The sequence below is a fragment of the Mangifera indica genome, chromosome 20 (genome assembly GCF_011075055.1).
Source record: "Mangifera indica cultivar Alphonso chromosome 20, CATAS_Mindica_2.1, whole genome shotgun sequence".
NCBI lineage: Eukaryota > Viridiplantae > Streptophyta > Magnoliopsida > Sapindales > Anacardiaceae > Mangifera > Mangifera indica.
In genome coordinates, this window is record NC_058156.1 from 3,703,270 (window position 1) to 3,730,548 (window position 27,279).

The 27,279-nt window shown below is 34.5% G+C and overlaps 2 protein-coding genes, 1 long non-coding RNA gene, 1 other non-coding gene and 1 pseudogene across 5 annotated transcripts; 2 read left to right on the forward strand and 3 right to left on the reverse strand.

Annotated features, from left to right (window-relative positions):
• Window positions 1-1,207: 1,207 nt before the first annotated feature.
• On the reverse strand, window positions 1,208-2,121 carry LOC123204791. The gene is made up of 2 exons (XM_044621588.1): window positions 1,950-2,121; window positions 1,208-1,728 (listed from the first exon to the last, which is right to left on the reverse strand). The coding sequence occupies exons 1-2, from the start codon at window positions 2,119-2,121 to the stop codon at window positions 1,208-1,210; spliced, it is 693 nt and encodes a 230-aa protein (XP_044477523.1).
• A 2,410-nt stretch (window positions 2,122-4,531) lies between these two features.
• On the forward strand, window positions 4,532-27,279 carry LOC123204794 (annotated as a pseudogene).
• LOC123204984 lies at window positions 5,215-5,321 on the forward strand. The gene has a single exon (XR_006499670.1). It is a non-coding gene; the product is annotated as a small nucleolar RNA R71 (small nucleolar RNA).
• Window positions 12,313-14,859, reverse strand: LOC123204096 (protein NSP-INTERACTING KINASE 2-like). Of its 2 annotated transcripts, none has more exons than XM_044620653.1 (6): window positions 14,745-14,859; window positions 14,516-14,650; window positions 14,092-14,218; window positions 13,670-14,004; window positions 12,849-13,109; window positions 12,313-12,733 (listed from the first exon to the last, which is right to left on the reverse strand). In XM_044620653.1, exons 4-6 carry the CDS (start codon window positions 13,686-13,688, stop codon window positions 12,390-12,392), a joined length of 624 nt encoding a protein of 207 aa, XP_044476588.1. In that variant the 5' UTR covers window positions 13,689-14,004; window positions 14,092-14,218; window positions 14,516-14,650; window positions 14,745-14,859; the 3' UTR covers window positions 12,313-12,389. The 2 variants fall into 2 exon arrangements, with proteins under 2 accessions (XP_044476588.1, XP_044476587.1); XM_044620652.1 differs by having other exon boundaries at window positions 14,516-14,655; window positions 14,745-14,853.
• Window positions 14,956-15,671, reverse strand: LOC123204097. Its single transcript, XR_006499443.1, has 3 exons — window positions 15,581-15,671; window positions 15,384-15,465; window positions 14,956-15,191 (listed from the first exon to the last, which is right to left on the reverse strand). It is a non-coding gene; the product is annotated as an uncharacterized LOC123204097 (long non-coding RNA).

Here is a 27,279-nt window from a genome sequence, read left to right on the forward strand (position 1 = left end):
TTATTGCTTGTGAAAAAGAGTGACGCATGGCCTGTAGGAATGGATGAGGCGTCGAGTGTTGCTCTGTGTGAGCAAGAACACACTACTTGGAGATAATAGTAGAGACATGGCTACATTCTGTGGGAGAAGGGAAAAAAGAAATGTGTGGCTGCTAGACAGGAAAGGCGGGGCGAATGCTACACTGTATTGAAGGGATGGAGTTGTGTGACACAGCCGCACAAAGAATAAAAGGAAAGGTTAGGGGAAACGGTAGGTGCACGTTTATGTGTTTAGTTTCAGGAATTTTTTTAAATTAAAAACTGAAGCAGCAAAATTTGGTTGACTGGATTTAAAAACTGTGCTGCGGATGCTGCAATAACCTGAAGAGAAGATTTCCTCAATTTTTACTCAATCTAGCAGATTTCAATCCCAACAGCCACATTATCACGTTTTCACTCCAACAATGATTTAAAAAACATTCTAAATCAATTCAAAACAACCTCATTCAAGCATTCAACACTGAAAATTAAATGTTAACCCCTTTTTGTAGTACCAAAGTTGCTTAATGTCCAAGGCTCCCTTTCTACAGGAAAATCAACAAAAAAGACAATAAAAATCCTGGCGTGGGAAGAATTTATTATTAGCAAAGTGAAAAATATAACAAGAAAAATAAAGAAAAACATTCAGATGCCTCCCAAAATTCTAATTTAAAGTTTTTAGCTTGACCACTTATTTATAAAAATCAGGGTGGATGATCATATAGTGGGTAGGATACACCAATGCCAACTGATTCACCATTAAGATAAGGCTTCAATCATCACCCGTTTACTTTGAAAGAACTTGATTCATCAGTCCACACTTTGACAGCTCCACTCGAGAATGGTTTCATTACATTAAAGGGCTTTAACCACGTTGAGTTGAGCTTGTCGGGAAAAAACATTAGTCTCGAATTAGAAAGCAATACCATCTCACTTTCACAATTTTTTTTCTTTAAGACATGCTTGTTATGTCATCTTCTAGTTCTTTCCTTGTAGACCTTGGAATTTTCATAGGCATTTAGTTTAAATTCATCTAATTCATTCTGTTTAAGAATACGTTTTTCATCCTTTGTTGTAGCCTTGTGTATGATCCATGCTTTAAGTTGGTTCTTCAGATATTTCTTATTATATATCTCCTTCATGCACTTATCCATAATATCAACCCTATAATGTGATCTTACAATGTTAGGTTAATTAGACGATTGGAAAACATTAAATGCTACTTCTTCATCACTGATTTCAAAAGAAAATTTTACTTTTTTAACATCAATAATTACACCAGCTATCGCTAGGAATAGCCTTCTTGGAATTATAGGAACTTGAATGTCCTCTTTCATCTCTAACACAACAAAATCTAAGGGGATATAAAATTTTCTAATTTTTCTTGGAGCATTCTCCATAATCCCCATAGGATACTTTATGGATTGATTGACTAATTGCAATATGACCATTGTAGGTTTTAACTCTTCAAGCTCAAGTCGCCTACAAATAGACAAAGACATTAGACTTATACTTGCACCATGATCACATAAAGCTTTTTGAAATGATTCTTTACCAACTACATGAGAATTAGAAAAACTCCTTGGATCCTTAAGTTTAAGCAGTATCTTATTTTGCAATATAGCACTATACTCCTCTAAAAGAGTTACTGTTTCAAACTCTTCAAGTCTTCTTTTATTTGAAAGGATGTTCTTAAGAAATTTAGCATATGCTAGCATTTGAGTAATAATCTCCATGAAAGGAACATATAGATATATTTGCTTAAAGACATCAAAAAACTTTTCAAATTGTTGATTATGTTTTGCCTTTTGGGAAAGGCAAATGTGTAGTATAGCTTTTTTATGGGACTCTCTTTTGAGGAGGTTCTTGAATCTTCAATTTTTTTCTTCAACAAGTCTTCCTCACCCAATTTTTCAACTTTCTTTTGCTTACCCTCATCATCAACCTTATTCTCAACCTTGTTTGTAGATTCACCCAAATGCTTACAATTCTTAGTGACAATTGCATTACAATGTTCTCTTGGGTTTTGAGGTTGGCTAGGCAACTTTTCCATTTCCCTTGAATTTGAAACACTTACTTGTTGAGCTAATTGTATCTCAAACATCTTATTATGTGTAGCCAACTGACAAACTTTAATAGTAAGTTATCGAATGGCTTCATCTTGAGCAATGACCTTTTGTTTTTGAGCTAGGATAAAGTTCTCCATCATCAATTCTAAATTCGATTTTTGCTCTTGAGAAGGTTAAGGGTGACTTGTGGGTTGTGGGTTAAAGGTTTTGGGGTTGGAATCCTGGAGATGGTTGCTTAAAGTTGGAAATTTTATGTATTTGCTTAGGTTGACCATGTGAAATTGGGGCGATTTCTCCAATTTGGGTTATAAGTGTTTGAAAAAGGATTATTCTAACCCTTTTGGTTGTAATTCACATAACTCACTTGCTCGCTTGAAGATTCTTGTGAAAATTGGCCATCTATTTAGCATTCATATTTACTGTGGCCTCCCCCACATATATCACAAGTAAGCGTAAGTACAACCTTCATATCCAAACTCTCTAATCTCTTAGCCAAAACATCTAATTTAACATTTACTATAGAAATCCTATCTACCTCATGTACTCCTAAAGCTAAAGTACGATTAACTCTCTTATTAGACCATCAAATACTATTAGAAGTCATTTCTTCAACCAATTGTGTGGCCTCATCAAATCTCTTTTTCAATAATGAATGGTTAGATATTGCATCCAGAATATTCTTCAAAGAATCATGAGTCTTGTAACACTTATAGGTATGTCTCAAGCATGAGATAGTCTTTTTTTACATGAGTAAACATGATTAAAAGTAAAAAATATAGGTTCTGAATGACACACGACCATACATAGTAAGGTCATGCTCATGTGTCATGCCATGTCAGTTGGATAAAAAGAATCTATGTGAAATTCAAATTTTAGTGACATAAGGTCATGTGCCTTGAACATACATTTGTGTGTATGTAATGTGCTTTCAGTGTATATATAAAACGTCACTTTGTTTCTGGGATCATGATTTAATAATTCCTAATCACACAAAATCCTTAAATTTTGGGTGAGGGAGAGAGTTTGACCATCCAACTATTGTGAAGCAATTTCCACAGCTTGGCTTCAGTAATGTGATGACAAGAAAAAAATAGAGAAGGAAACTTGCTTGTACATTTTTACTTCTGTGAATTAAGGTAAGTAAGGCTTATTGTTCTACATTCTTGATTAGGGTGTCACTATTGTTTGTGATTCCTGATGATATTATCTATCATGAATTAATTAAGATATATATGTGCATATATGATAATCGATATGATGTATGAGTATTCATTATGAATTTTGGAATAAATTGATAGTCAATGCTTTTTTGAATAGTTTATGTTTGTCTATTTCAATTGGATTGGGATCATGAATTATTTTATATATTTATGAACACCCTGGTGAATGATTAATGGCACGATAACCCTGGTTGAGCAAAGTTTTGTTGAAGAATGGAATATTAGGAACCCTAGTTATGCTAATCTAAAATATTGTGAAGTTTTTTGGTTGAATTATGTTATTTATTAACAAGACATCGGTAGTTAGAGGTCTATATAATGATGCTAGTTTATGTGATTATCTATTTGTGAGGATGGATTCGCATTAGAATCAAGAAAGATGAGAAATTGGGGCACTCAATGTGTTTTATAGGTTCATCACACGATCGTATGTGTAATTCCTTGAATTTAGGTTAGGTTATCGTGGTGTTCCAACAACTATTGGATGTTGTTGATCGGTTAGTAGTCAACTATGACATGTGAATTTCTTGTGTGTAGTTTTAGCACGACCATGTATAGGGTGAAATGATCAGAATACCCCTGAGAAGCAGTGTAATAGAGAATGGAATAGAAAAAGGAAATAAATCAAATATATGAAGGATACACACCCATGTTAGCTAGGATACACGTTTGTATATCGTCAATTGAAGCACATAAGGAGAAGCCACGAGGAGGTGGCCATGTGTGAGTAAAATAGGGAGACACACCCCCATGTGTCAAGATATACACGCCCATGTGTTTAAGGCAGAAGAAAGAAAAGAGTAAGGGAATTAGGCTAGAGATTTAAAGGTTGTCCTATGTAATAGTATAGAAAGCCTGGGTATGCAATAGTGTCCTACGTGCCTAAGAGTTCAGTTATAGTGGGGCATAAGGTATACTATTAGGTGGAAGCAAGAATGAGCTAAGTTAAGTAAAGGCTCGAGAAGTATGCATGCTAGACATCATAAGATTGTTACAAAGGGGCACCATGAGTATACAGTCACTACACTATCTGTAGCGGGACACCAGATCCACAATAAGGTATATGTTTATACTAGAGTCTAGTTAAGATATAGTTGGTGTAGTGAAATAGAAAGATAATCCACATGACCAAGGTGTCAAATCCCTATATTCAATCCACACTGATTGGTCTAGTATACAACTTTAGTTACAACTTTCAGATTTATATGCTTCCACCAAGTTTAGTATGGTCACGCCAGATGGGAATCCGAGTAAGTGGTTTCTTAATGATCGAAAGGGGCATAGTTTGATCTGAAAGTTATGAGATACAACTTAAACAATCCTTAAAGGACAATATCAGCACAAAGACAATACTAAGACCCGTCATCATCCATGAAGGAGTTTAATGCCAACTTCAGATGCTAGAGTTAATATGGGTTGAGTTTAAAGGCATTTCAGAGATTTCAATAAAAGTTATTTGTAGAGTCTCTTACTTACTGAGTGTTCTTATCACTCATTCCCTTACTTTCTTGTGTGTAGGTACATGTTATTGTGATGATTGCAAAATAAGTGGTAGTCAGAGGGTGTAGTGCTTCAAGGGCATTTCCATCTTTTTAAATTTATTTCTAGATTTCTCATTTTTCAATTTTATGACTATATTAGACCACATACATTATGATTTCATTTCATGCCAATGTATTTGACATCTTTTGATACATTTGCGAGATAGTTTTAATAAAGGGTATTTCAACCATTTTATAAAGTTTAATAAATAAAGTTTTACTCAAATGTTTGGATTTGAATTAAATGTTTTAAATTAAATGCATACTCAAAATAAAAATTATGTTGTGCTTTCCTTCAGAAGGTAACACTTTTGGAAGGAGTGTTACAAGTCCATTACAGAATGTTTGAAAAAACAACTAATCAAGTAACCTATGGTGAGGACACTGTCTCTATAATTCCTTGAATCTCTCCCATGCTTTATACAATGTCTCATCATTTCTCTGGTAAAAAGTATTTACCTCATTTCTTAGTTTTGTTGTCTTGCCAAGAGGGAAGTATTAAGTAAGGAATGCTTGCGAAAGTGTCAACCAAGTGGTAAAACTGCCAACTAATCTAGAATCTAACCAAGTTATGGTTCTATCCCATAGAACGAATGGAAATAATCTCAACTTAACTATGTCTTCAGGAACCTCATTCATTTTGAAAGTAGCACAAATCTAACAAAGTCGCGATATATGCACATACGAATCCTTGTTAGGAAACCCCCTAAACTGATTCAGTTGTATCATCTGTATAATGGAAGGTTTGATTTCAAAATTATTAGCATCCACCAACAACCTCACAACACTTGAAAGACCATCATAGGCAGTTGGTACAATGTATTCCCAAAGAGCTCTCTAATTATTGTTTGCAATTTTTAATTTTTTTCTTCCTTTCCCTTCTAAGTCTTCTAAATGTTTTTTCTATTTTTGGAATGAACTCTAATAATTAAAAATTTTTAGGTTTGAACATCAACTGAACAACCTCTGTAAAATGAACAAAAGCACAAGGAAATCAAATGAAACAGAAAAATAAAAGAAATAAACTCTAGTCTAGCTCAAGTACAAATTTCACTAATATTAATAATCACCAATCCCCCGCAACAATGTGTAAAACTTGTTGTTTATGGCTCGCAAGTGCACAAGTCAATCAAGTAATATAGAAAAATATTGGTTCCAAAGAGATTGGTTTGTAAGTACTAGATTGTTTTATAATTCAAATTAGTTGAAAAGACCAAATATTTACTCTAGAAAAATGAATAAAATGCAATGAATTAATTAAAATTCAGCAAAGTAATTAACCAAACAAAAAATTAAAAAACTAGTTATCAAACAAACTTGTCTAAAATTTAAGATTTCACTATGAATCACTTGTAATTATTAACGAATCATATCTAAAATAACAAATTGGTGAGAATTTAATGAGTGATCATCTTAAATTAATTAATTTTTTTAAAGTTAATAAGCATGTAAAAATTAAGAAATTACTTATTTTCGTGAGCAAGTATTAATCAAAATCTATTAAATTTCTCTATAGTGATCAAAAATCCATAAGGAACCTAAGTTTATTTCTAAATCAAAATTCCAGGTTTCATATTATACAAACAAATTGTTTATTTATTTTTCAATGACATAAAATTAACCTACAAACAAGTTTGATGTTGGACCCAAAATACCCAACAAGAAATAAACTCACAATCACTAAATCAAAGCTTCATGAACACTAAATTAGATAAAAAAATCTATTAACAATCATAAAAATTCATAGATCTATCATAACTCTTAGATAAAAAATTTAATTATTCATAATCACCACAATAAATCCAAAAAAATTAGTTAAAAAGAAGTTCAAGATGCTCAAATCGATTAAAAGAAACAATTATCAATAAGAAATAGATAGAGAAAACTCTTGAATTTTTAGGCTTGACTGAGTGGATCTTCTCAAATTTGCTTTTAGATGTTGATTCTTGAGTTTTCTTCTTGGATTTTGTGAGTTTCTCTTTGAAATTTTGTCTCTACGGTGTTACAGTTGCTTTTTCCTTTTGAAAAAGGGAAGGCATAACTTTCTATTTATAGTATTTGTTAGCTGCACTTTTTATTTTTGTTATTAATTATGAGTATAATTAAATTGATTATGATCATAATTATTTTTTTATTTTTTCAACAATTCACGTTCTTTCTCGTTTCAAACTTTTATTTATTATTTTGAACACGCTTGAATCTCGCTAAATCACTTAAAAATATCATTCAAAATGTCAAATAAGATCGACCTTTAAAATAAATCAAATTAATTAAAAGCTTTAAATATGTGTGTAAAATAAACCATCACATACGTCTCTTTTTTGTCAACATTAACACCATTTTCCCACAAGAAAACTCAACATTCATCCATTGAAACTCTTAAATTTATACCCAAACAGAAAACATAGTCCTCAATAATAAGCACTTAATTAAGAATCACAATCAAACTCTAAAATAAAACCATTTAATATTGACGATGATTAGGATGATATTTTTGGATCGAAAAGGTTATTTCTTTTCTGTTAAATGCTTGCCCTTGTGAGTTTTTAATGTTGCGTGAATTAGAGCCATTTATGCAAAAATATGTAGTCAGAGTTTGTGTAAGCTTATAGTTACAATGAATTCTAATGCTTTGTTTAGCTGCCTTAAGCATCATTTACTTTGTTATTCTATAGTTATTTCTGTTGAGTTTTTGGATTTGTATGTTACTGGAGTTGCGGCCACATTGAATTCTATGGGGTCTGAAATTGGAAAAATTGTTAGTGAACCATTTTGAAGTTTTAATGGTTTTTACAACCTTATTGTTGTATTTACTATGACAAAAGTTTGATAATACTTGACTTTAGACTATGCCTAATAAAATTGGAGATATTTGTGGATGGAGCATGTTGAAATTTAGGGTGTTGGTTTTTCCTTTAGAACCTTATGGTGCAAGAGTTTAATTAAACTGTTATTTTATTGGTAAAAGAATCAATACATTGGTTTATACTGTGCTTACTGAAATTTTTTACAAAAAAATTATAAGCAGTGAATAGTTTAAAATCAAATGATTATTAAAGAGAAGAGCTTTATAGTTATTTGTGGTTTCTGCATCTACCTCTATGTTCTGCTATCAGTCTCAAAGATTTGTGGGAATGTAGCTGGATGATAGAAGTGTCATTCTTTCTGTTTGAGATGTATATAAAGTATCTATTAGAGAACATGATATGAGAACCTGTCTAGTGGTCGTTCTTGTGACCTGGCTGAGAAAATTAAATTAGAATTTATGGGTTTTTTCATGGAAACTTTATCTGATTTGAGAGTGGTTGACTTTTCTTTGCATTGGCTCTCAGAACTTATGCTTCATATTGAGTAGCATATGCACATTTTTGTATTTATGGGATAAATTTTGTTTGTTTATAATCCAGAGTAATTCAAAAGTAAAAGAAACTGTGCCTGCTGTCGCAACTGGGATGATTTTGTCACTTCGTGAGAGGTATTGTATTATTCGGATGGTTTGTATTTTACTTTAGGATTCTTATGTAACAATGATTACACATAGAATTCTTTAGAACCTTATGTGTTCCTTTTGGAATTTTGTTTTGCAGTCTTCAGAACTGTAAAGACACGCTAGCAACATGCCAAGTATGTACATGTCTTATACCAAACACATGCTTGGCGAATAGGCTTCAGATATAATTTTTCCTTCTTGTTGCCTCCCGAAATCTTACCATGAGCATATTTTTAGTCAGAGCTTGAAGCCGCAAAATCAGACATTCAAAAGTGTGTTCTTCATTTCAAAATGACCCTTTCATACTAGCTGGGACATCTCCTGGTTAGCCTTTCCTTGGAATGTTTAACTAAATAGTTTTTATTCTTTTTATGTAGTCCTATTATGAACATAGTATATGCTCTGTATTTATTTTTGAGACATATGAATTCTAGTATTCTTTGTAGAGCCTAAATTAGTCATTAATTATCTTCAAGCTGGAAGGTCCCAATCAAAGCTTAGAATTAATAATGAAATAGAGTTCAACTTAGGGTGAGAACAACCTAGAATTTTATTTGGAATAAATCCCTTTTGTTCATCCCTTGAAAGGAGTTTAAATACAAAAAAATAACAACTCTTTCTAATCCTTGAATTATATCCCTAAGAATTAGGATCCTAACAACTAATTTGCAACAAAATAGCAATATTATTGGATTTAAATAAAACTGCTAGACCTATTCATAAGCATTTGGCGCGGTTCTCCTAACTACTTAAGACCAATTCTTGTGCATGGTGCATGGCTCATGCAACTTAACACATGTAATCCATGGCAAAATACTTTGGATTTTTTTATGGCACTCGCACAAACCTTCTAAGCTTATCATTGCCCTCCCCTTTTAGTGGAACCTTGTCCTCAAGGTTCAAAAATTGATCCTGTAGTTCCTACGAATTTTCCCAAGTAGCATCCTCAGCTGAAAGGCTTTTCCACTTAACTAAACTTTCTTCCACAAATTTAGATCCACTTTTTACCCAACGTGTATCCAATATAGTTTCAGGCTTCAAGATGAAGTCATCATTGGGCGAAATAGGCAGCAATTCAGAACTGATAACATTAGCATCACCCACATGTTTCTTAAGCATAGACATATGAAAAACGGGATTTATACAAGAGCTAGAATGAAGCTTGAGCTTGTAGGCTACATTGCCAATTCTCTCTTCAACCAGATATGGTCCGTAAAACCGACTTGCGAGCTTCTGATAGGCCCGTTTAAAGACGAATTGTTGGCGATAAGGATAGAGCTTGAGAAATACCATATCTCCTGCTTGGAACTCGACATCCCTTTGCTTTTAATCAATCCTCTGCTTTATTTGATTATTGGCAGCATGCAAATTATCCTTGAGTTGCTTTAGTAAAGCATCTCTAGCAGCTAGGTTTTGATCTACTTCATGTACCAAACAGGTTCCTTCTTGATATTGTGGAATTGTTGGTGGTGGTTGATCGTAAAGGGCTTGAAAAGGAGTCATACCTATGAAGGAATGATAGGTGGTGTTGTACCAAAATTCAGCACAAGGCAAGAAAGAATGCCATTTTCATGGTTGATGATAAACAAAACACCAAAGATATTGTTCTACACAACGGTTCACTACTTCGAACTAGTCGTCTGTTTGAGAATGATAGGCCGAGCTCATCTTTAATTGCATCCCAGATAGTTTAAAAAACTCTTGCCAGAAATGGCTAAGGAAAACAAGGTCTTGATCACTAATGATAGATCGAGGCATCCCATGTAGTTTAACAACTCTTTCAACAAATTTCTCAACATTGTCTTCGTTGTATACAGATGGGACAAGGCTACAAAATGTTTTGATTTGCTTAATCTGTCAACGACAACTAGAATAGCATGCTTGCCATTTGAAGGTGGAAGTCCGTCGATAAAGTCTATGGTGATATCATCTCATACTTGACATAGGATTGGTAGTGGCTGTAGGAGTCTAGTTGGTGACAAGGTGTCAGCTTTAACACGTTGGCATATTTGGCAAGAAGCAACATATTCCTTCACTATTTTATGCATGAAAAGCCAATAATATTGCTAAGCTAATTTTTTATAGGTGTGAAGTACACCCGAATGTCCTCCCCAGGTGGAATCATGAAACTTTTGCAATAGTTATTGGACAACATCTGAATATGGAGGAATTACGACCCGATTGTGATAATAAACCAAGTCATTGTGCCACATGTAAGGATTGCCTGGTTTTTCTTATGCTTGCTTGTGGATTCTTTGCATGTAGGGATGGTCTTTAGCTTCAGTCTTGATAGTGTCCCATATGTGAGCTCGAGAAACAGTGAGAGCATCAAGGCTTGGACTACCCACTACTCGTGATAAGGCATCAGCTGCGTTGTTCTCCATACCTAGTGTATATGTGGTTTCATAGTCATAGCAAAACAATTTAGAAACCTATTTTTGTTGCTCCAGTGTCGCTATACGTTGTTCTAGCAAGCATTTGAGGCTTTAGTGGTCAGTTTTGATGTAAAAATTTCGGCCTAGTAGGTAAGGTCTCCAAGTTTGGACAACTTGGATGATTGCTAGCATCTCTTTGGCATAAGTGGACCGAGACCGTTTAGTGGTGCCCAATGCTCTACTCATAAAGGCAATAGGTTTCCCTTATTGAGTGAGAACTACCCTTAGGGCTGGATTCGAGCAGAGCCAAGCTCGAACATAGGCAAACTCGATATCAACTTGATAATTGTTCATTCGAGTTGAGCCACGGCTCAAGCTCGTCGAACGTCAAGAAAATGCAGCTCGTGTTCGAGCTCGTTGGCTCGCGAGCTATTCGCGACTTTTAACAAGCCTAGCTCGGAATACATACCAAGTCGAGCTACTCACAAGCTTGGAACGAGCTGACAAATCGAATATGTTTCACGAGCCGGATATCAAGCTAGGCTCGCTTATTCTTAACGAGTCGAGCTATCGAGCGAGCTGTCGAGCCAAGCCTAACGATCTTGTTTACAGGATCACAGTTTCAATTTCAAAATGTTATTTTCGTTTAAATCAATCTATTTATATATTTTAAATATTTTCATTGTTTGTTAATCAATCTATTTATATATTTTAAATATTTTCAAGAATAAATGCAAAACTAATTCAATAGATAATAAATCCCTGCAACTTCCATTCTTGTTTGTTAGTTGTGTACAACGAGGGTTTTTCTTGTTTTCATAATAATTTTTCATTTTCAGGTACTAACTTAATTGACTTGACTTTTTTTTTCCCATTTTAATCTGTATAAATCAATTTTAATTGGAATTTTTTCTTTAAATAAATTAAAATAATTTTTTAATTGGATAAACAATTTTTCCTTAATTTGTATTTATTATACAAATAAATAATTTATTAATTGGATAAACGATATCTTTCAGTATTCTTGATTGTGTTTTTCCTACTTTCATTTTGCAACAATCTTCCTATTATTTTTAAGCAAGTTTGGAATAGGAGACCAACTTAGCGTGAGTTTCAATTAATTTGCATTACACCATCCATCCACCTGCTGTGAGTCTATGACACGTTGTGTAACTTCCATTCTTGTTTGTCAGTTGTATACAATGAGAGTTTTTCTGATTTTTTTCATAATAATTTTTTATTTTTCGGACACTAATTTAGTTGACTTGACTTCTTTTATCACATGATAATATAAAAAATCATTCTTATATTTATAACAAAAGAATAATATTATATGCATAAATAACGATATATTATCTTGTGATTAAATAATTAAAAATTAAAGATAAAATTATACTCAAATTATTGTTTTATACACAAAAATGATACATATTATTTTATTGTTATAATAAAAAGGCACGTACAAAAACTTTCATCAACCTGCCGACCCATGATTCAGGAGAAACCAAATTAATTATTAGCTTAGCTATTGACACTTTACTTCATTAGTTATAGCTTTGAATGCAAAGATATGATCTTAAGATGGTAAACCCAGCAAAAATGGAAAAACGGCCATAGGATCTGTGATTATCCTGGAAAGTTGACCTGAAACATGCAATTTTCAACTGTAAAACAAATTCATATTGAATGCCACGTGAGGACCAAGTCAAGCACCAGTTCCAAACGGTCATAGCATCTGTGTTTATTATCCTGGAAAGCTAATAATGCATTGGTTACAACAATTGCACCAACAACAATAGATGCTTGATGAGATTTGGATGAATTTGAGCAGAAAGTTTGGTTGCAAGGCGACTGCAAATCTGCTGTCTCCGGCATGTTTCTTGTTGTACCAGTTCCAAAAGGTTCAGGTCTACTAGGATTGATTCTACTTGAAGCACTGCAAGCCTTCAACAAGTAAAACCCAGCTGCACATAGCTCCAGATTGTTTTCATATAGAAATCCTTCATTCAGTCTCTTCAAAGCTTCATTAACCACATTAAAACAAAATCAAGTTCCATTTAGGTTTTTCAAGAAATCAGAGTAATTCTCAACCAAAAGATAGAATAAATCAAACAAAAGCTGTAGAAACTTGAATACTAGGAGGCACATTGCCAGACAGAGTATTGTTTCGAATGTCTAAAACTTCCAGAAGAGGAGCATCAGCTAATTTTTGCGGGATTGAACCAAATAAGCGATTGAAGCTCAAATCTAGTCTCCTTAACATACTCAGATCACCTAAACTTGCAGGGATTGCACCAGTGAGCTGATTAGATTGGAGAGCAACAACACTAAGCTTCTTCAAAGAACTGAGCTTGGTGGGTATGCTGCCTGTTAACTGGTTATAACAAAGCTGCAACACTACAAAGCATATGAAGAACCATAAATAGGTCACAGATTAGACACACAGCACCAAAATATAAAACTCAACAGAATATGCCATGCAAGCTTCAAACTTTACAGAGAAAACACGGAAACTGATAAATGAATGACTGTATATGGAAAACTTTTACCCCAAATTATCCACCACTAACCATGAACAAACACAGATTAAACAATGTAACTCAGATTATATGTCAAGAAGATATCAATTCTCTTTTTCCATATGTCAAGAAGTTGCACAAACAGAGATCCCATTTATACTTCTAGGTCCTCCATAACAAGCAACACAGATTAGCACAATTTTCACAGTCGAAACACAGCCAGATAGAACAAATTATGAAGGTATACATGTACTTATTAATGCAGTGAACAAAAATAAGGCATATCAGTGTACCAACAAGATCTGATTTCAATAATGCAAATAGTAACAAGTGAAAGAGATGCCACCAATATTATGAATGACAACTGAAGATGATAGATATAAATGTCATCTTATATTATGAATGACAACTGATTTAAAAATAAAAATAGAAAGAAACCTGGCCCTCGCTCTTTCATTTAACAGAAAACTTGCTGCAATAGCCACATTGTTATATAGACAGAATCCCATTGCTTCATCTTTTTCAGCCTGATGGCCAGAAGGCCTCACAACAGCAAAAGCAGAATTCAATTCTCTTTTGGCAACTTTGTCTACCAACTATTGATATAACATTCAGATTGGACTTTCCCAACCGTTCATATTCGAGCATGCTCAGGGCAACTTCACAGCTCTGTGAAACAATATGCTCAGGATCCCTGGCAACTTCCTCAAGAAGCGCCACACTGTGGTTATCTGCAAGTGTGGCAAATTCCTCAAGAAGTGCCACACTATTTCCTAGTTAATCATCAAGTTCAGAGAATGCATCATGCACTCAACCAAGAAAAATAAGTACCAGAAAAAAAATCAAGTAATAATACCTACCAGCAATGGAACCAAGAGCTTCAGCAGCTTCATGTCTGACCATGGGATGCTCCTTCAAATCCCTGAGTACATTACAAAGCGCAGCAGACGCAGCTTTGTTTTGCAATTGCCCCAACACATAAGCAACCTGCATGCCACCACAAACAAAAACATCTAAAGATCAGAAAATTTAGAGGATACAAACCACATCAAGAAAGACATGATTCACGTTAACAATCTCTAGTAAACCTTCATCAAAAGACCAAGAACCAGAACCATTTTTTCTTGACAAAATAATTCTGGCCAAATTCTTAAAAATTGCTGTAACAGTAAATCTTCATCCACATCCAGCAGATATCAAATAATTACAATTTTACATCTACCAAAATGGAACCCTGGCACAGGCTTAAAGAGTCACAGATCAACTAGATTAAACTTGACAAACCTCATGCTTCAGCAGAGCATTTTTTCGCGCCTAAAGAATCAATTATAACAGAAACAGCTTCATCTCCACTGTTGTTTCGAAGTGCAAAAAGTGCTGCATATCGTTCATACATCCCTTTTGCTTCATCCAGAAGAACTTCTCTTAAAATCAAATAATGTCAGTCAGCAAATTAACCATTATACAACATTCTCAATCATGAATCCATTGATTTTTTTAGGACAAAACAGACCTTGGCTCGTCAACAGAACAGCATAATGAAGTTGGTGCAGCTGGGTCAACAGACATGAAAGGTGATTTTTCTACCACAGATGATCCAAACAATTGCACCCAGAGCCTCTGCTGCCTAATATTAACATTATAAATAATGTAAACAACAATAGTAACCAAAATAAACAAAGAAGAAAAACAAAAAGGAGAAAGGAACGATGGTAACTTGCCTCATGACGAACAATCGGATGCAAAGAAAAAATCATTCAAAACTGCTTCAAAAAAAGCAGGGATAGCTTCAGCATCTTGCATTTGACCCAAATCAAATGCAGCCTCATGCGCCAACAAATTTTAAGAATCCCTTGTAGTTGCAACCCAGCGAAAAAGAATGCGTTGACCATGTTGTGAATGAACCCAGCTAGCAGTGCTGTGATTACTGTATATGGGTCAGTTATGAACCCCAAGGAGCCTGTTTCACAATCAGCTTATGGTTGAGGCAGAACGGGATTCCCGAATTCAAGTTCAAAGAAAGTTTTTGCCAGTAAATATTTCTTTCCTACCCAAACTTTAATAACATAAAAATTTCTTTCCACATATAAATTTTTTTTGATTTTACCCTAACTCATATAACATTAAGAATTCAAGGAAAGATAGGGATCACCTGAAATATATTTGTTGCTGATTTCACAGCCATTTCTAGAATACAGAATAAGCAGGTTAACCATGCCCATGAAAGAAGCTTCCTGAAATCAACAGAGAATAAGCTTTCTGGTAAGGGGTAACTGAACAAATTTTATTAGCAAATTGGTTCACAGAGTGACAGATGAACAAAAGGAATTTGATGGAAAAAAGAATTACCACTCTAAATCATGCCATAAAGCAACAAATTCCCCTCCATCAATGAATGTAAGAAATCCACTCTATATCTTTATTTATCTGGCAAGATAATCTCAGCAATCTCGTTTTCAACTTCAATCTTCAAGAGATTAAAAATTAATGAAAGCTATTAATCATACTACAAACAGTTAAACGAAAAATTAATTTAAAGATCATACAGTTGTGATAAGTTATTGACTACCTCATCTTATTTCTTTATATTATAACGTGTTCTCATCCAATCAGCTCCACACCTAAGCATGTTGACTATTTTTGGCGATAGAGTTGACCTGTACGTGTCAATCACTCTACTACCCACACTAAATATGCTCTCTGAAGCCACTGTTGTAATAGGAATTGCTAAGATATCGACTGCCATTTGTGAAAGCACTTTATACTTATATTGATTGTCTCTCTACTAGTGAAGCACATTAAAGTCGACTGAGTTGACATCATCAGATATCTCAACACAACGTTTATCTAGATAAATTTCTAACTCAGACATCTTGGTTTCTTCTGAGTATGTTTTCTCCTTATGATTCTTTAAACAGATCCAACTATATCCAAGACCATAATGTCTAGTCTTTGAATATCGAGAGTTTGATGATTTATCTACAAATCAAATGTTAAAACTTATGATATGTTATAAAGTTTCATTTAATGACAATGATCTAATGTACCTGATGTACTTGATGGTGCTTGTTGGGTCTTTGGTTGATGTTGTGGATGTGCAAATACAGTTGATGAATTTCTTGATGACAATATGTCAATGTATTCTTCGTATAATTTTTCTAACGCGCTTTTGACATTTTCTATCTCCATAGGGGCATTTTCTTCACCATATAAAGTGGGAAATGCCAAAGTAATCATAAGAAACTTTATCCTGAAATCATCACAAGCAAACTAATTAGTTAGAAACATGTTCTTTATATACATATATATTATAATAAACCCAAGTAAATTAATTACCTTGGATCCATAATGCTAGCAATCGCCATAAGAAAATTCACCTCACCCCAATATTTGTCAACTTTTTCTGACATTGCTCACACCATCATTGATTTAGAATAATCTTCATCAAATTCTCACTCTTTAAATACCTCTTTTATCCTAAACACTTCTTGTAAATACCTATTTGCAGTTGTATACTGCGACCCAGAAATTAATTTTATTATATCATCAAATATTTCTAAAAAGTCACAGACGACCTCTAATCTCTCCCACTTTCCCTTGTCGGGCAATATATATAGCTTAACTCAACAAACATAAACCGAAGAAAGACCTCTCTGAACTGTAGTGTTGTCATTAGCATTTTGTATGTACTATTCCATCGTGTAGCACAATCCAAAACTAGCTTCCTTTCTTTTATTCCACACTACATAGCAATTTTCGTAAAAATTTTTTGCCTTGCCTCACTAGCTCTTATAAACTTCACACTTTCCCGAATATTGTCTATGATGGGTTTAATCACGGTCACCCCATCCTGAACTAACAAATTTACAATATGGGCAGTGCATCTAACATGGAAAAGTTTTTCATCAAACAACAAAGGTCTCTGCATTTGAAAATCTTCCTTCAATCTTCTAACACAACTGTCATTTGCAGTAGCATTATCTACTGTGACAGTTTCCACTTACAAACAAAATTAATGAATATTAATGAAATGATATGCGATAAAATTATATGTGTATTTTGATAAACAATTTGCAAATTTGATTTTACCTTATGTTCAATCGCCCAACCCTTTAGATAGTCAAAAATTGCTGCTGCAATGTCTATTCCTCTCCTAGATGGAGGTAGGTGCACAAAATTTATAATTTGTTTATTTAAGGACCATGACTGGTTCACCCAATGTGTCGTGAGTACCATATACTCAATATTTTGATGATCTGACTTCCAAAGATCAGTAGTAATACTAATCCTTCTAGTCTCCTCAAAAGTCTTCTTCAATCTCTCACCCTCTGCTTGATAAACCCTAAAGCAATCAGCTTTTACTTGTTTTCTTCCAACTTTTTCATAAAGAGGTTGCAAAACGTGACAAAAATTAATGAAGTTGGGGTGCTCGACAAAATTAAACGGCAATTCAGATATTATAACCATATGGGCTAAGGCCTCTCGAACCTGAAACACCAACACCATTATCATTGCATTAGTTAATATAATTAATTTCATAACAATTTTATAGTAATAATATAGGTTAATAATTGAACTCAAACTGACTTTGGGATGCTCATAATTAGTATTTGTTTTCACCACAGTTGGAGTAGGTACCCCTAAGGTTGAACGCTCAAAACCCAAAATAGTTTGTCCCCCCACAACTAAGTCTTTCCCCATTGTTTTCTTCCTTTCAACACATTGACCTATATGTCGTGTCAAATAGGAAGTAGCCTTGGTCTTTTACAATTTCAACTTTTTCTGGCAATACTTGCAAACCGCATATGTAGCATCGCCAATAGTAACAAACATATCTTTTGGATAACACTCCCAAACAACTGATGTTTTCCTCCCCTTAGTAGATGGAATAACAGAAGATGGTGCTTCCGTTTGGCTTTTAGGACGTTCAGTTGCTTCAACTTCTTCACTTGAAGCTGAGACATCAAAATCTCCTATTACAGCCAAATCAATATCCACATCATTAATAGGTGCTTCAATTTGCACCGATTTTCTCTTAATTGATGCACATACAGAAGGAGTCATCGTGCTTGCAGTAGATACTTACGATGAAGCTGAGACATCAAAATTAGCTGAGAAAAGTAGTTGGTAAAATAAGCTACATCAATTGGCCTATTTAATTCATGTCAACTGAATCCAAACACTCAAATTTTTATGGCCGAATGACTACTTCCCACCTAAGGTTTGATGAAGAGCATTTCTAAGACACACAACCAACAATTTTGCTGTTAATAACCCAGCTGTCTACATCCAACACCAACAACGTAGTTTCAACAATAAAATTTTATATTAAAAATTAAAAAATTAAAAACCCCCAATTCAGAAACCCTAATTCCAAAGTTAGGGTTCAATCAATTTAAGGCAAAAATTAAAAAATTGAAAGTGAAAAAAATGGAAAAACACAAACCTGAAATATATTTGTGTCATCCACGTCGTTGCCGTTTTCAAACTTCTTGTCATAGAACTCCCGATCGTTGGAATCTTCTATTAGCACATCAGAAGACTTGAACAGAAACGCTTGAGAAACCCCTATCAACGGAACTGGAAAGTAGCTGCAGGCTGAAACTTCAGATGACGGAGGGCTGTACTCTAGTCTAGAACTGGAACTAGAGCTTGGAGTTTGGAGGAGGAGAGTTTTTACGCGATTGGAAAAATAAACAAGGTTAAATGGAATGAACTTCTTATTTAATGAAAAACGACACCGTTTTTGGTTAAATAAGAATTGGCTCGCTAGCCGAGTCGAGTTACTCGACTCACGAGCCATAACGAGCCAGTGGCTCACGATCTATAACAAGCTAGTGGCTTGCGAGCCATAGCGATCTGCTCGCTTCTAGCTCGTATTCGGGCTCGAGCTCAGTTTCTCTAAAACTTAAAGCTCGAGCTCGGGTTTGGGCTCATTAATACCTAGCTCATTTTGGGCTAATTCGAGCTAAGCTTGAGTCAGCTCGATTCGAATCCAACCCTAACTACCCCTATGCCATCTTCTGACGCATCTACTTCAATGATAAAGGGTTCATTGAAATTTGACGTTGCTAGTGTTGGAGTTGTAGTCATGACTTGTTTAAGATTCTAAAAAACATGTTTTGCTTCATCTGTCTACCTGAATTGCCTCTTTTTTAAAAGATTAGTGAGAGGCTGAGCTATGACATCGTAATTGTGGACAAACTTCCAGTAGTAACCTATAAGGCCTAAAAATCCACATAACTTAAAGACATTAGTAAGTCTAGGCCAATTCAGCATAACTTGTATTTTGCCTTGATCCACTTTAACTCCTTATGGAGTCACAATATGGCCCAAGTATTCCAACTCTTGTTGACCAAAAACACACTTGTTCAATTTAATAAAAATCTGATGCTATTTCAAAAACTTTCTAAACATGTTTAAGGTGCATGTTCCAATTGGGGCTATATATTAAAATGTCATCAAAGAAAACTAGTACAAATTTTCGAAGATAAGGATGAAATATGGAATTCATAACTGCTTGGAAGGTAGATGGGGCATTATAAAGACCGAAGGGCATGACTAAATATTCATAATGACTATTATGAGAACGAAATGTTGTTTTGTGGTTATATTGAAGATGAATTCATACCTGATGGAATCCAGCCCGTAAATCAAGTTTGGTGAAATATGAAGCCCCATAGAGCTCATCAAACATATCATCCACAGTAGGAATAGGGAATCAATCTTTGATGGTCACTTCATTAAATGCTCTATCGTCCGTACAAAATCGTCATGTCCATTTTTTTTTTTTTAACCAACAAGACAGAGGATGAAAAAGGGCTAGTACTAGGTCATATGAGTCCTAACTTTAACATGTCCTAAACCTGTTTTTCAATTTCAACCTTTTGAAAGTAAGCATACTTATATGGTCTCACATTAATGGGCTTGGTCCCTTTTTTCAAATTTATGTGATGATCTACTACCCTAATAGGTGGTAATTGTTTGGGCTCTTTAAATATGTTTTCAAATGCTTGCAATAATTGTTGCATTTCAAGATGAATTTGTGGTGATGATATGTTTGTTATGGCTTGAAGACACAAGGCAAATACCGCGCTCCCATGTCAAATGTTTTTGGAGATGGCTTTCATAAATATGGGCTGGATGGCTTGGTTGTTAATGCCTTGCAATATGTGAGTTTGATTTCCCAACGTGAACTCTATGGTTACTTGTTTCCAATTGCATAATACAATACCCAATTGCTCCAACCAATGGATACCTAACACCAAATCCAATCCACTTAATGGTAAAGCATAAAGGGTAAGGATAAAAGGAATGTCATGAATTAAAACAGAAACATTTTCAAATCGCCTTTGACATTTTAATGGTTCTCCATTTGCCACCTTTACACTAAAAGGTCTTGTAGGAATTATTGGCAATTGTAACACGTTGGCCACTTTCTCAATAATGAAATTATGGGTACATGCATTATCAATAAGCACAACCATTTCATGGTGTCTAATTTTTGCCATCACCTGTATGGTTTGAACTGTGGACCAACCCAAGAGAGCATGAAGAGATATTTCAGATTGGGCATCCAGGTTTGCTTTGTCATCCGAATGATTATCACCACCTTCTAGCAAAAGGAGTTGAGGACCTCAACACTTGTGGCCCGGTGTAAACTTTTCATCACAATTGAAGCAAAGTCCTTGTGCCCTCCGTTTTTGCATGTCATCCCAGGTTAATTGTTTGACTGGAGTTGAGGAAGGCGAGTCAGTTGATGTTCGAGCAATTGGCCTGTTGCATCTTCGTTGTCGGTTAACTTAATCATCCCTCATCCTAGCAAGCCTAATTACTTCCTTCAAGGATTTCGGTTTGAACATCCAAATTCCTTTTGCTATCTCGGCCTTAAGTCCTCCCATGAATGTTCCAACCAACGCCTTTTGTGTCCGACCTTGCACCCGATTTCCTAACCTCTCAAATTCTTTCTAGTATTCGCGTAAGGAGCCAACTTGCCTTATTTTTGACAAGGCTTTATCAAAGTCTTCACAATCTATAGGACCGAACCGAGCCCATAGTTCCCACGTCACTTCTTTGCCTTCTTCCTTGTAAGCCTGACGTAGCCATTGCCACCACTGATTTGCTTCGCCTTCTAGATGGAAGAAAGCCAAGGACACTTTCTGCATTTCCTGGGTGCATTGATATTCAAAGAATTGGTCCACTCTGGTGAACCATTCTGTGGGGTTGTCACCAGAGAATCTAGGGAATTCGAGTTTGGCTAATTTGGAGGAGAACAAAGGTCGCCCACCTTCATTGGTATCCCAAGTTCCCTCTCTTGTCTCATGGAATCGGCCATTGGAAGAGTTCCCATGGCAATCATTGGTGCTTTTGGTGGGTGTTTCTTGCTTAGAAAGTGGGACTTCAGACATCTTGCTAATAGCATCCTCTAATTTGTGCAGCCAATCAGCAACGCTAAGTTCCAAGTGGGAAAAACTATCTTGCAGTCCACCGAGTCCTGCTTCAAGGTGTTCAATCCGCTCTTTATTAGTAGCCATCGTGTCAAACTCTGATACCACTAGTAGGTCCCAATCAAAGCTTAGAATTAATAATGAAATAGAGTTCAACTTAGGGTGAGAACAACCCAGAATTTTATTTGGAATAAGCCCCCTCTATTCATCTCCTGGAAGGAGTTTAAATACAAAAAAATAAGAACTCTTTCTAATCCTTGAATTATATCCTTAAGAATTAGGACCCTAACGGCTAATTTGCAACAAAATAGCAATATTATTGGATTTAAATAAAACTGCTAGACCTATTCATAAGCATTTGGCGTGGTTCTCCCAACTACTTAAGACCAATTCTTGTGCATGGTGCATGGCTTATGCAACTTAACACGTGTAATCCATGGCAAAATACTTTGGATTTTTCTGTGGCACTCGCACAGACTTTCTGAGCTTATCACAGACCCTAAAGACATCTGAGGAGGTGATTAAAGAACAGGTTAGTGTGCAACGTCTTCAAGTGATGGAACAAGTGTTATACCCTATGCAAGAATTCACCTATGTTTTATTCTTGTTATCAGCTAGAAAAATTAAGGAAAAAGGAAGCTGCAGTCATTGTACAATTGGCAAAACGGGAACAGGAGATAGGAGACTTGAAGGTCAGACTTCCTTTTTCTCTCTTTTGTTTGGGATGTCTGTTCCTCAAATTCTATTTTATATGCATAGTCTGGTTTTTGTTGCATCTACTGTTTGTATACAGAGTTTGATTTTATAATTCATCTTCTGGTAGAAGGAAATGGCAGAGATATGTAATAGGTTTGCCTTTCGGATAGAGATAGCTGTAAAGTGCTGTTCAGGTGCATTTGATTTATGGGAACCGAGCTTGTTGAAACTTGAGGCAAAGAATCCTGACTTCATTGTTCTGTTGTATTTTAAACTGCATGGTTATTAATGGCATTGTTTTATTTCTGCCTTATACTTAATTCATTTAAACTTTGCAGCCTGCCGTGCGGGATTTAAAGGCTCAGCTTAAGCCACCATTAATGCAGGTATTATGAAATCTGTTATTGGGGCTTGCGGCATTTATGGAATTCACAATTAGTTTGTTTCTTTTATTTTTATTGTCGTCCTCTTTGCATTTTTTGTGGGATTTAATGTTGCATTTTCATGTAGAATGGAATTCTACATTAGGCTTTTCTCTGGAACATCTTCTGAACCTCTAGGATGTATTTGGTTTAGATAATTTTTTCTTACCAAAAATAAAATATTATCATAAAGATAAATTACTTAAAAGATATATTGGGTATAAATTATTATTATATTTGATAAAATTTGATAAAAAATAATCAGTATAAATAATTATTGTATTTGGTTAAAGGTAATAAAAAAACATTAAGACATTATTTTATTTAAATGTCCGCAGGTAATAATTATTTTAAAATATTCTTCATGTTATTTATTATATTAATTAAAAATAAAGGTATTTTTATCCTAAAAAATTAATAAATGAGGATAAAATTATAATAAAATCAAGATTACTTTAGTAATCTTTTAATACTTAAGGTAAAAGTAGTAATAAAATTATCTGTCATATCTCTATTGGTGATAGAACATTATCAAAATTTTTTATTATTTAATAGACCAAACAAAATAATGTAAATAATAAAAGATATATTATTAGAGTAATTTTTAAATCTCTCAACCGAATGCCCCCTTAATTGTCCATAATATAGTATTCTTGAACGTTTTAGGAACATTAAAAGCCAATAAAAGAACAAACAGTATGCTTATGCTTGTTTATTGACCAAGAAAATACCAATTCTTAGTGCATCATCATAATACATGGATGAATCGCTTTTTTAAGTTGTAATTTTTTTTTTTTTAAATTTTTTATGTGAACTTGGTGGTGGCTCAAAACTCCTGTCTAAAAAGGTTCCTAAAACATTAAGTAAATTTTGTTTGGCAAACCATTTAAGCAAAAATTTTCTTAGTATTTGTTTTGATTTGTTGGTAGGTGGGCAAGCTTTTGCATCTTTTGGGGATGCTTTTCATAAAAATAGGATGTTCTTGCTTGTGCTTATATTTAGTTTTCAAACGTGATATACAGGATGTTCTTGTGTTTGTATTGACAAGAAGCTGGTTTTCATTGCTCTAATGCAATATTACCAAATGTTTTGAGGTGTAGCTAAAATGTGTGTTTCCTCAACTGTTCAAAAACAATGCACCCCTTGTTTTTTTTATTGGGTTTTTATTTATCTTTCCAGCTGCTTAATTTTCTGGTGATTGATTTGATAGGCAAGGAGGTTACTGCTCGATCCAGCTATTTATAAAGAATTTAAACTTCTAAATGTTTGCACTTTTAAGAAAATCCTTATTGCAATTCAAATTCACCAAAGTTTAATTTTCATATATGCTACCGTGTTCTAATCAGGTTGAATGATTAATATCTGTTATTGACTATCTGATGGTAAATTATCTGGAATTTTGTAAGAATGTGTAGCTGTATATTCTGCACTCAGAGCAAAGGATTTTGCAGAAAGAGGGTGGATGTGGTAATAGTAAATGATGTATATGGAAAGTCTAGTTACCGTCTTTTTCGTAACAGCCAAAGCATTCACTGGAGTGTACTTATTAAGCATTTCTTGCTAATGTCAGTTTTTGAAACTGTTCTCAAAGTAAATGTTTAAATTCCCCATGTCATATATTTACTTTTTTGTATTTTATTGCCCATAAGATTAATGTATTAAGTGCTAATTGAGCATAAAACACTTAGGCCAACTTGTTTTGTTTGCTTTTGTATGATATTTGCTTATAGGATAAGTTGTTTGAGGTCCCTTTCATTCCATAATGCTAGAATTGGGTTGAGGAGAAAGATAAAAAGGTGAAGGAGCTGGAGGAAAACATAGCTGCTGTTGCTTTTACTGCAAGCAGCAAGATGGGTAAAGCATTGATAGCAAAGTGCAAAACCCTGCAAGAGGAAAATGATGAGATTGGCCATCAAAATGAGGAAGGGGAGGTATTGCAACTGCTATTTATGGTGTATATTGTTGTTTATGCATTCTATTTTTTGTATTTATTCTTTCTGGCTTGGTGTTTGTTTTTCACAGATCTTTATTTTTCTTTTCGTATTTTTACTCACTGGAAAATTGCTGGCCAATTTGGTTCCATGTGATGAAATAACAGTTTTCCCCTATTGAAGGTGAAGGGAGGTTGGGTGCAATTTTTAGTAGCATGTTGAAACTGTTGTTGATCTTAGCTGGAATGGGAACTTGTGCTGATTTACTTTTAGTTTTTGATCTAGTTTTTGGGTTTCACTGTATAGCTCTATTTCAGTCAGCTCTCTCCATAAACAACCCATACAGATTCACTAATGCCTTTTTTGCTCTGCCCCCTTTCTAGTTTGAACTAGCTTCTTCAGTGAATAACCGATCCACTACTGTTCTTTCTCTGCTAATACAGTTTAATAGACACTCGCAAACACACACCAACTGATTCCTTTTCCTTACTAAGACAGTATTATAAACACATACACACACCCCAGATCCTGAAGTAGATAAGAAGCATCTTTCTGCTGATTATGACTATTATGTTGATACATGATTATTATAGTTATTATATTTTTTTTTGAAAGTGTATGCAATTATTCATGAATGCTTTCAAAATCAATGTTCTGATTTATGCGTGCATATTATTTCAGTGAAGACTTGGTTGAGCAATTTTCATTTTCCCAGTTTTAAGACCCTTTTTTAAACCAAATTTTCGATGCATTAATTTAATTATCTGAATGTTGGTCTGCGGACACATCAGTTGCTCTCGAAGCTTGCTTTGCAGAAATCTCAAAATTCAGAGCTTAAAGGTCAGTTTGAAGGTTAGTGATATGTAAATTTTATGGCATAGCAATTGTTTCAGTAGAAATTCATGGACATCTCTGCTTGCAGTGAATATCTTCAAAAGTTAAATTTGAAATCTGGTTGGCTAACTTATCTTAAATTTCTAGGTCTGTCTGTACGTTATTTTCTCTTTAACAGTATCTTTGATTGTACATTCTATGGTAAGAAAAGGATTTTTATTTAAACCATGGAAGCTGGACACTTCTTAGTGAAATGGCTTGCTTGTATGGAACCTGATATTGAGTTTTTGACTTCATATCGAAACTGAAATCCTTGTCTCGTTGTTACTTTTTAGTGTAGCATCAGAAGTTCTGATCATAGAAGTATGATCATTGGCTAATCAAAACAATTTAGTCAAGTTGGATTTCTGTTACTTTGCTTTAGCCGAATTTTAATGTGTGATTGACTGGAATGTCTTCTTAACTTCACATCAAATGCATGTTCTCGGTGCTATCAAAGGCTTCTTCTGTGGGCTATCAAATATTATTGGACTTCGTAGAAGGAGAAATAAAAGAATAACATTGCACTATTACTAAAATCATTCATGAAACAAGTGGAGTGTACTTCTTTTGCTTTACCATAATTGAGAACAGAAATCAGAATGGTATTATTAGCTTATGCCTATGATTTCTGACAGTTGAAGTGCAATCCTTGGTTTCTCTTGATTTTATTTACCAGAACTAGTACCCTGTTGGTATTGCAATTCTTTCTGTTTTTCTGATTTTGATTGCATCTTATTATTGAGCAACATATTTCCGAATGCCAGAATTATAGTTTGGTTGCCCTTTTTCTGTGGGCATAATTAAGGAATGTGGCCACCTTTGCACTTACGTTTTGTCCATGCAAACCTAAATTGCTCTTCCTATTTAAGTCGACCAAATTGTTCAATCCATGTCAATCCTTTTTGTGCCCTTGTATACCGGACTTTACAAACATATGGAGGGGCTGACAGATGATCGTGAAAGAGCAAATGAAATGGTATCATCCTGCTTCATTCTTTTTCCATTTCTTTTTTAGTTTAATTTTGTTGAACTATAGCAGCACAATATGCTCAAGAGCTGTGCCTCGTGCCTATAACTTGGTTAACTAGTTAATGAAAATTTAATGGAAAATTTTGGTTCATAGTTTTGGGCTTGAGGGATAGGGTAACCAAGGATTGTAACTGTATGTAGGGGAAGTTTCAAATTGGTGGCTCATTTATTTATAGAGATAATGATAAAACATATTTTCAGAAATTCAAAGAAAATAAAGACAGCCTCCAGAGCATCACCACCTATGGTTTGGGTTGAGTCACATAATTTCAAAAAGATGAATAGAAAGATTTGTGAGAGGTGTAAGCTGAGAGCATTTCTTTTACAGGTGCTGATCTTCCGAGAGAAGCTAGAGGAGAAGGATGCTCAACTGAGAAGGCTGAAGCAGGAGTTGCAACGGAAGAGCGGAGTGGAAAAGGTCAAAACTGACTCAGTTTCTGATAAGAAAATTAGCAAAGACATTACCGTATCTGGGGAAGCTGTAAAAGCTTAAATGTAAACTGAAGCAATTTTATAAGATAATATAATTGTTTTTTCTTCCCCATGTCTGTACAATGCACGTTAAATAGTTTCTTTAATTTGTTAATGATTTTTGAATCTTAAGTCGTCCCGCATTATGAGAGTAGTATAATGTGCTTCCCCCTCAA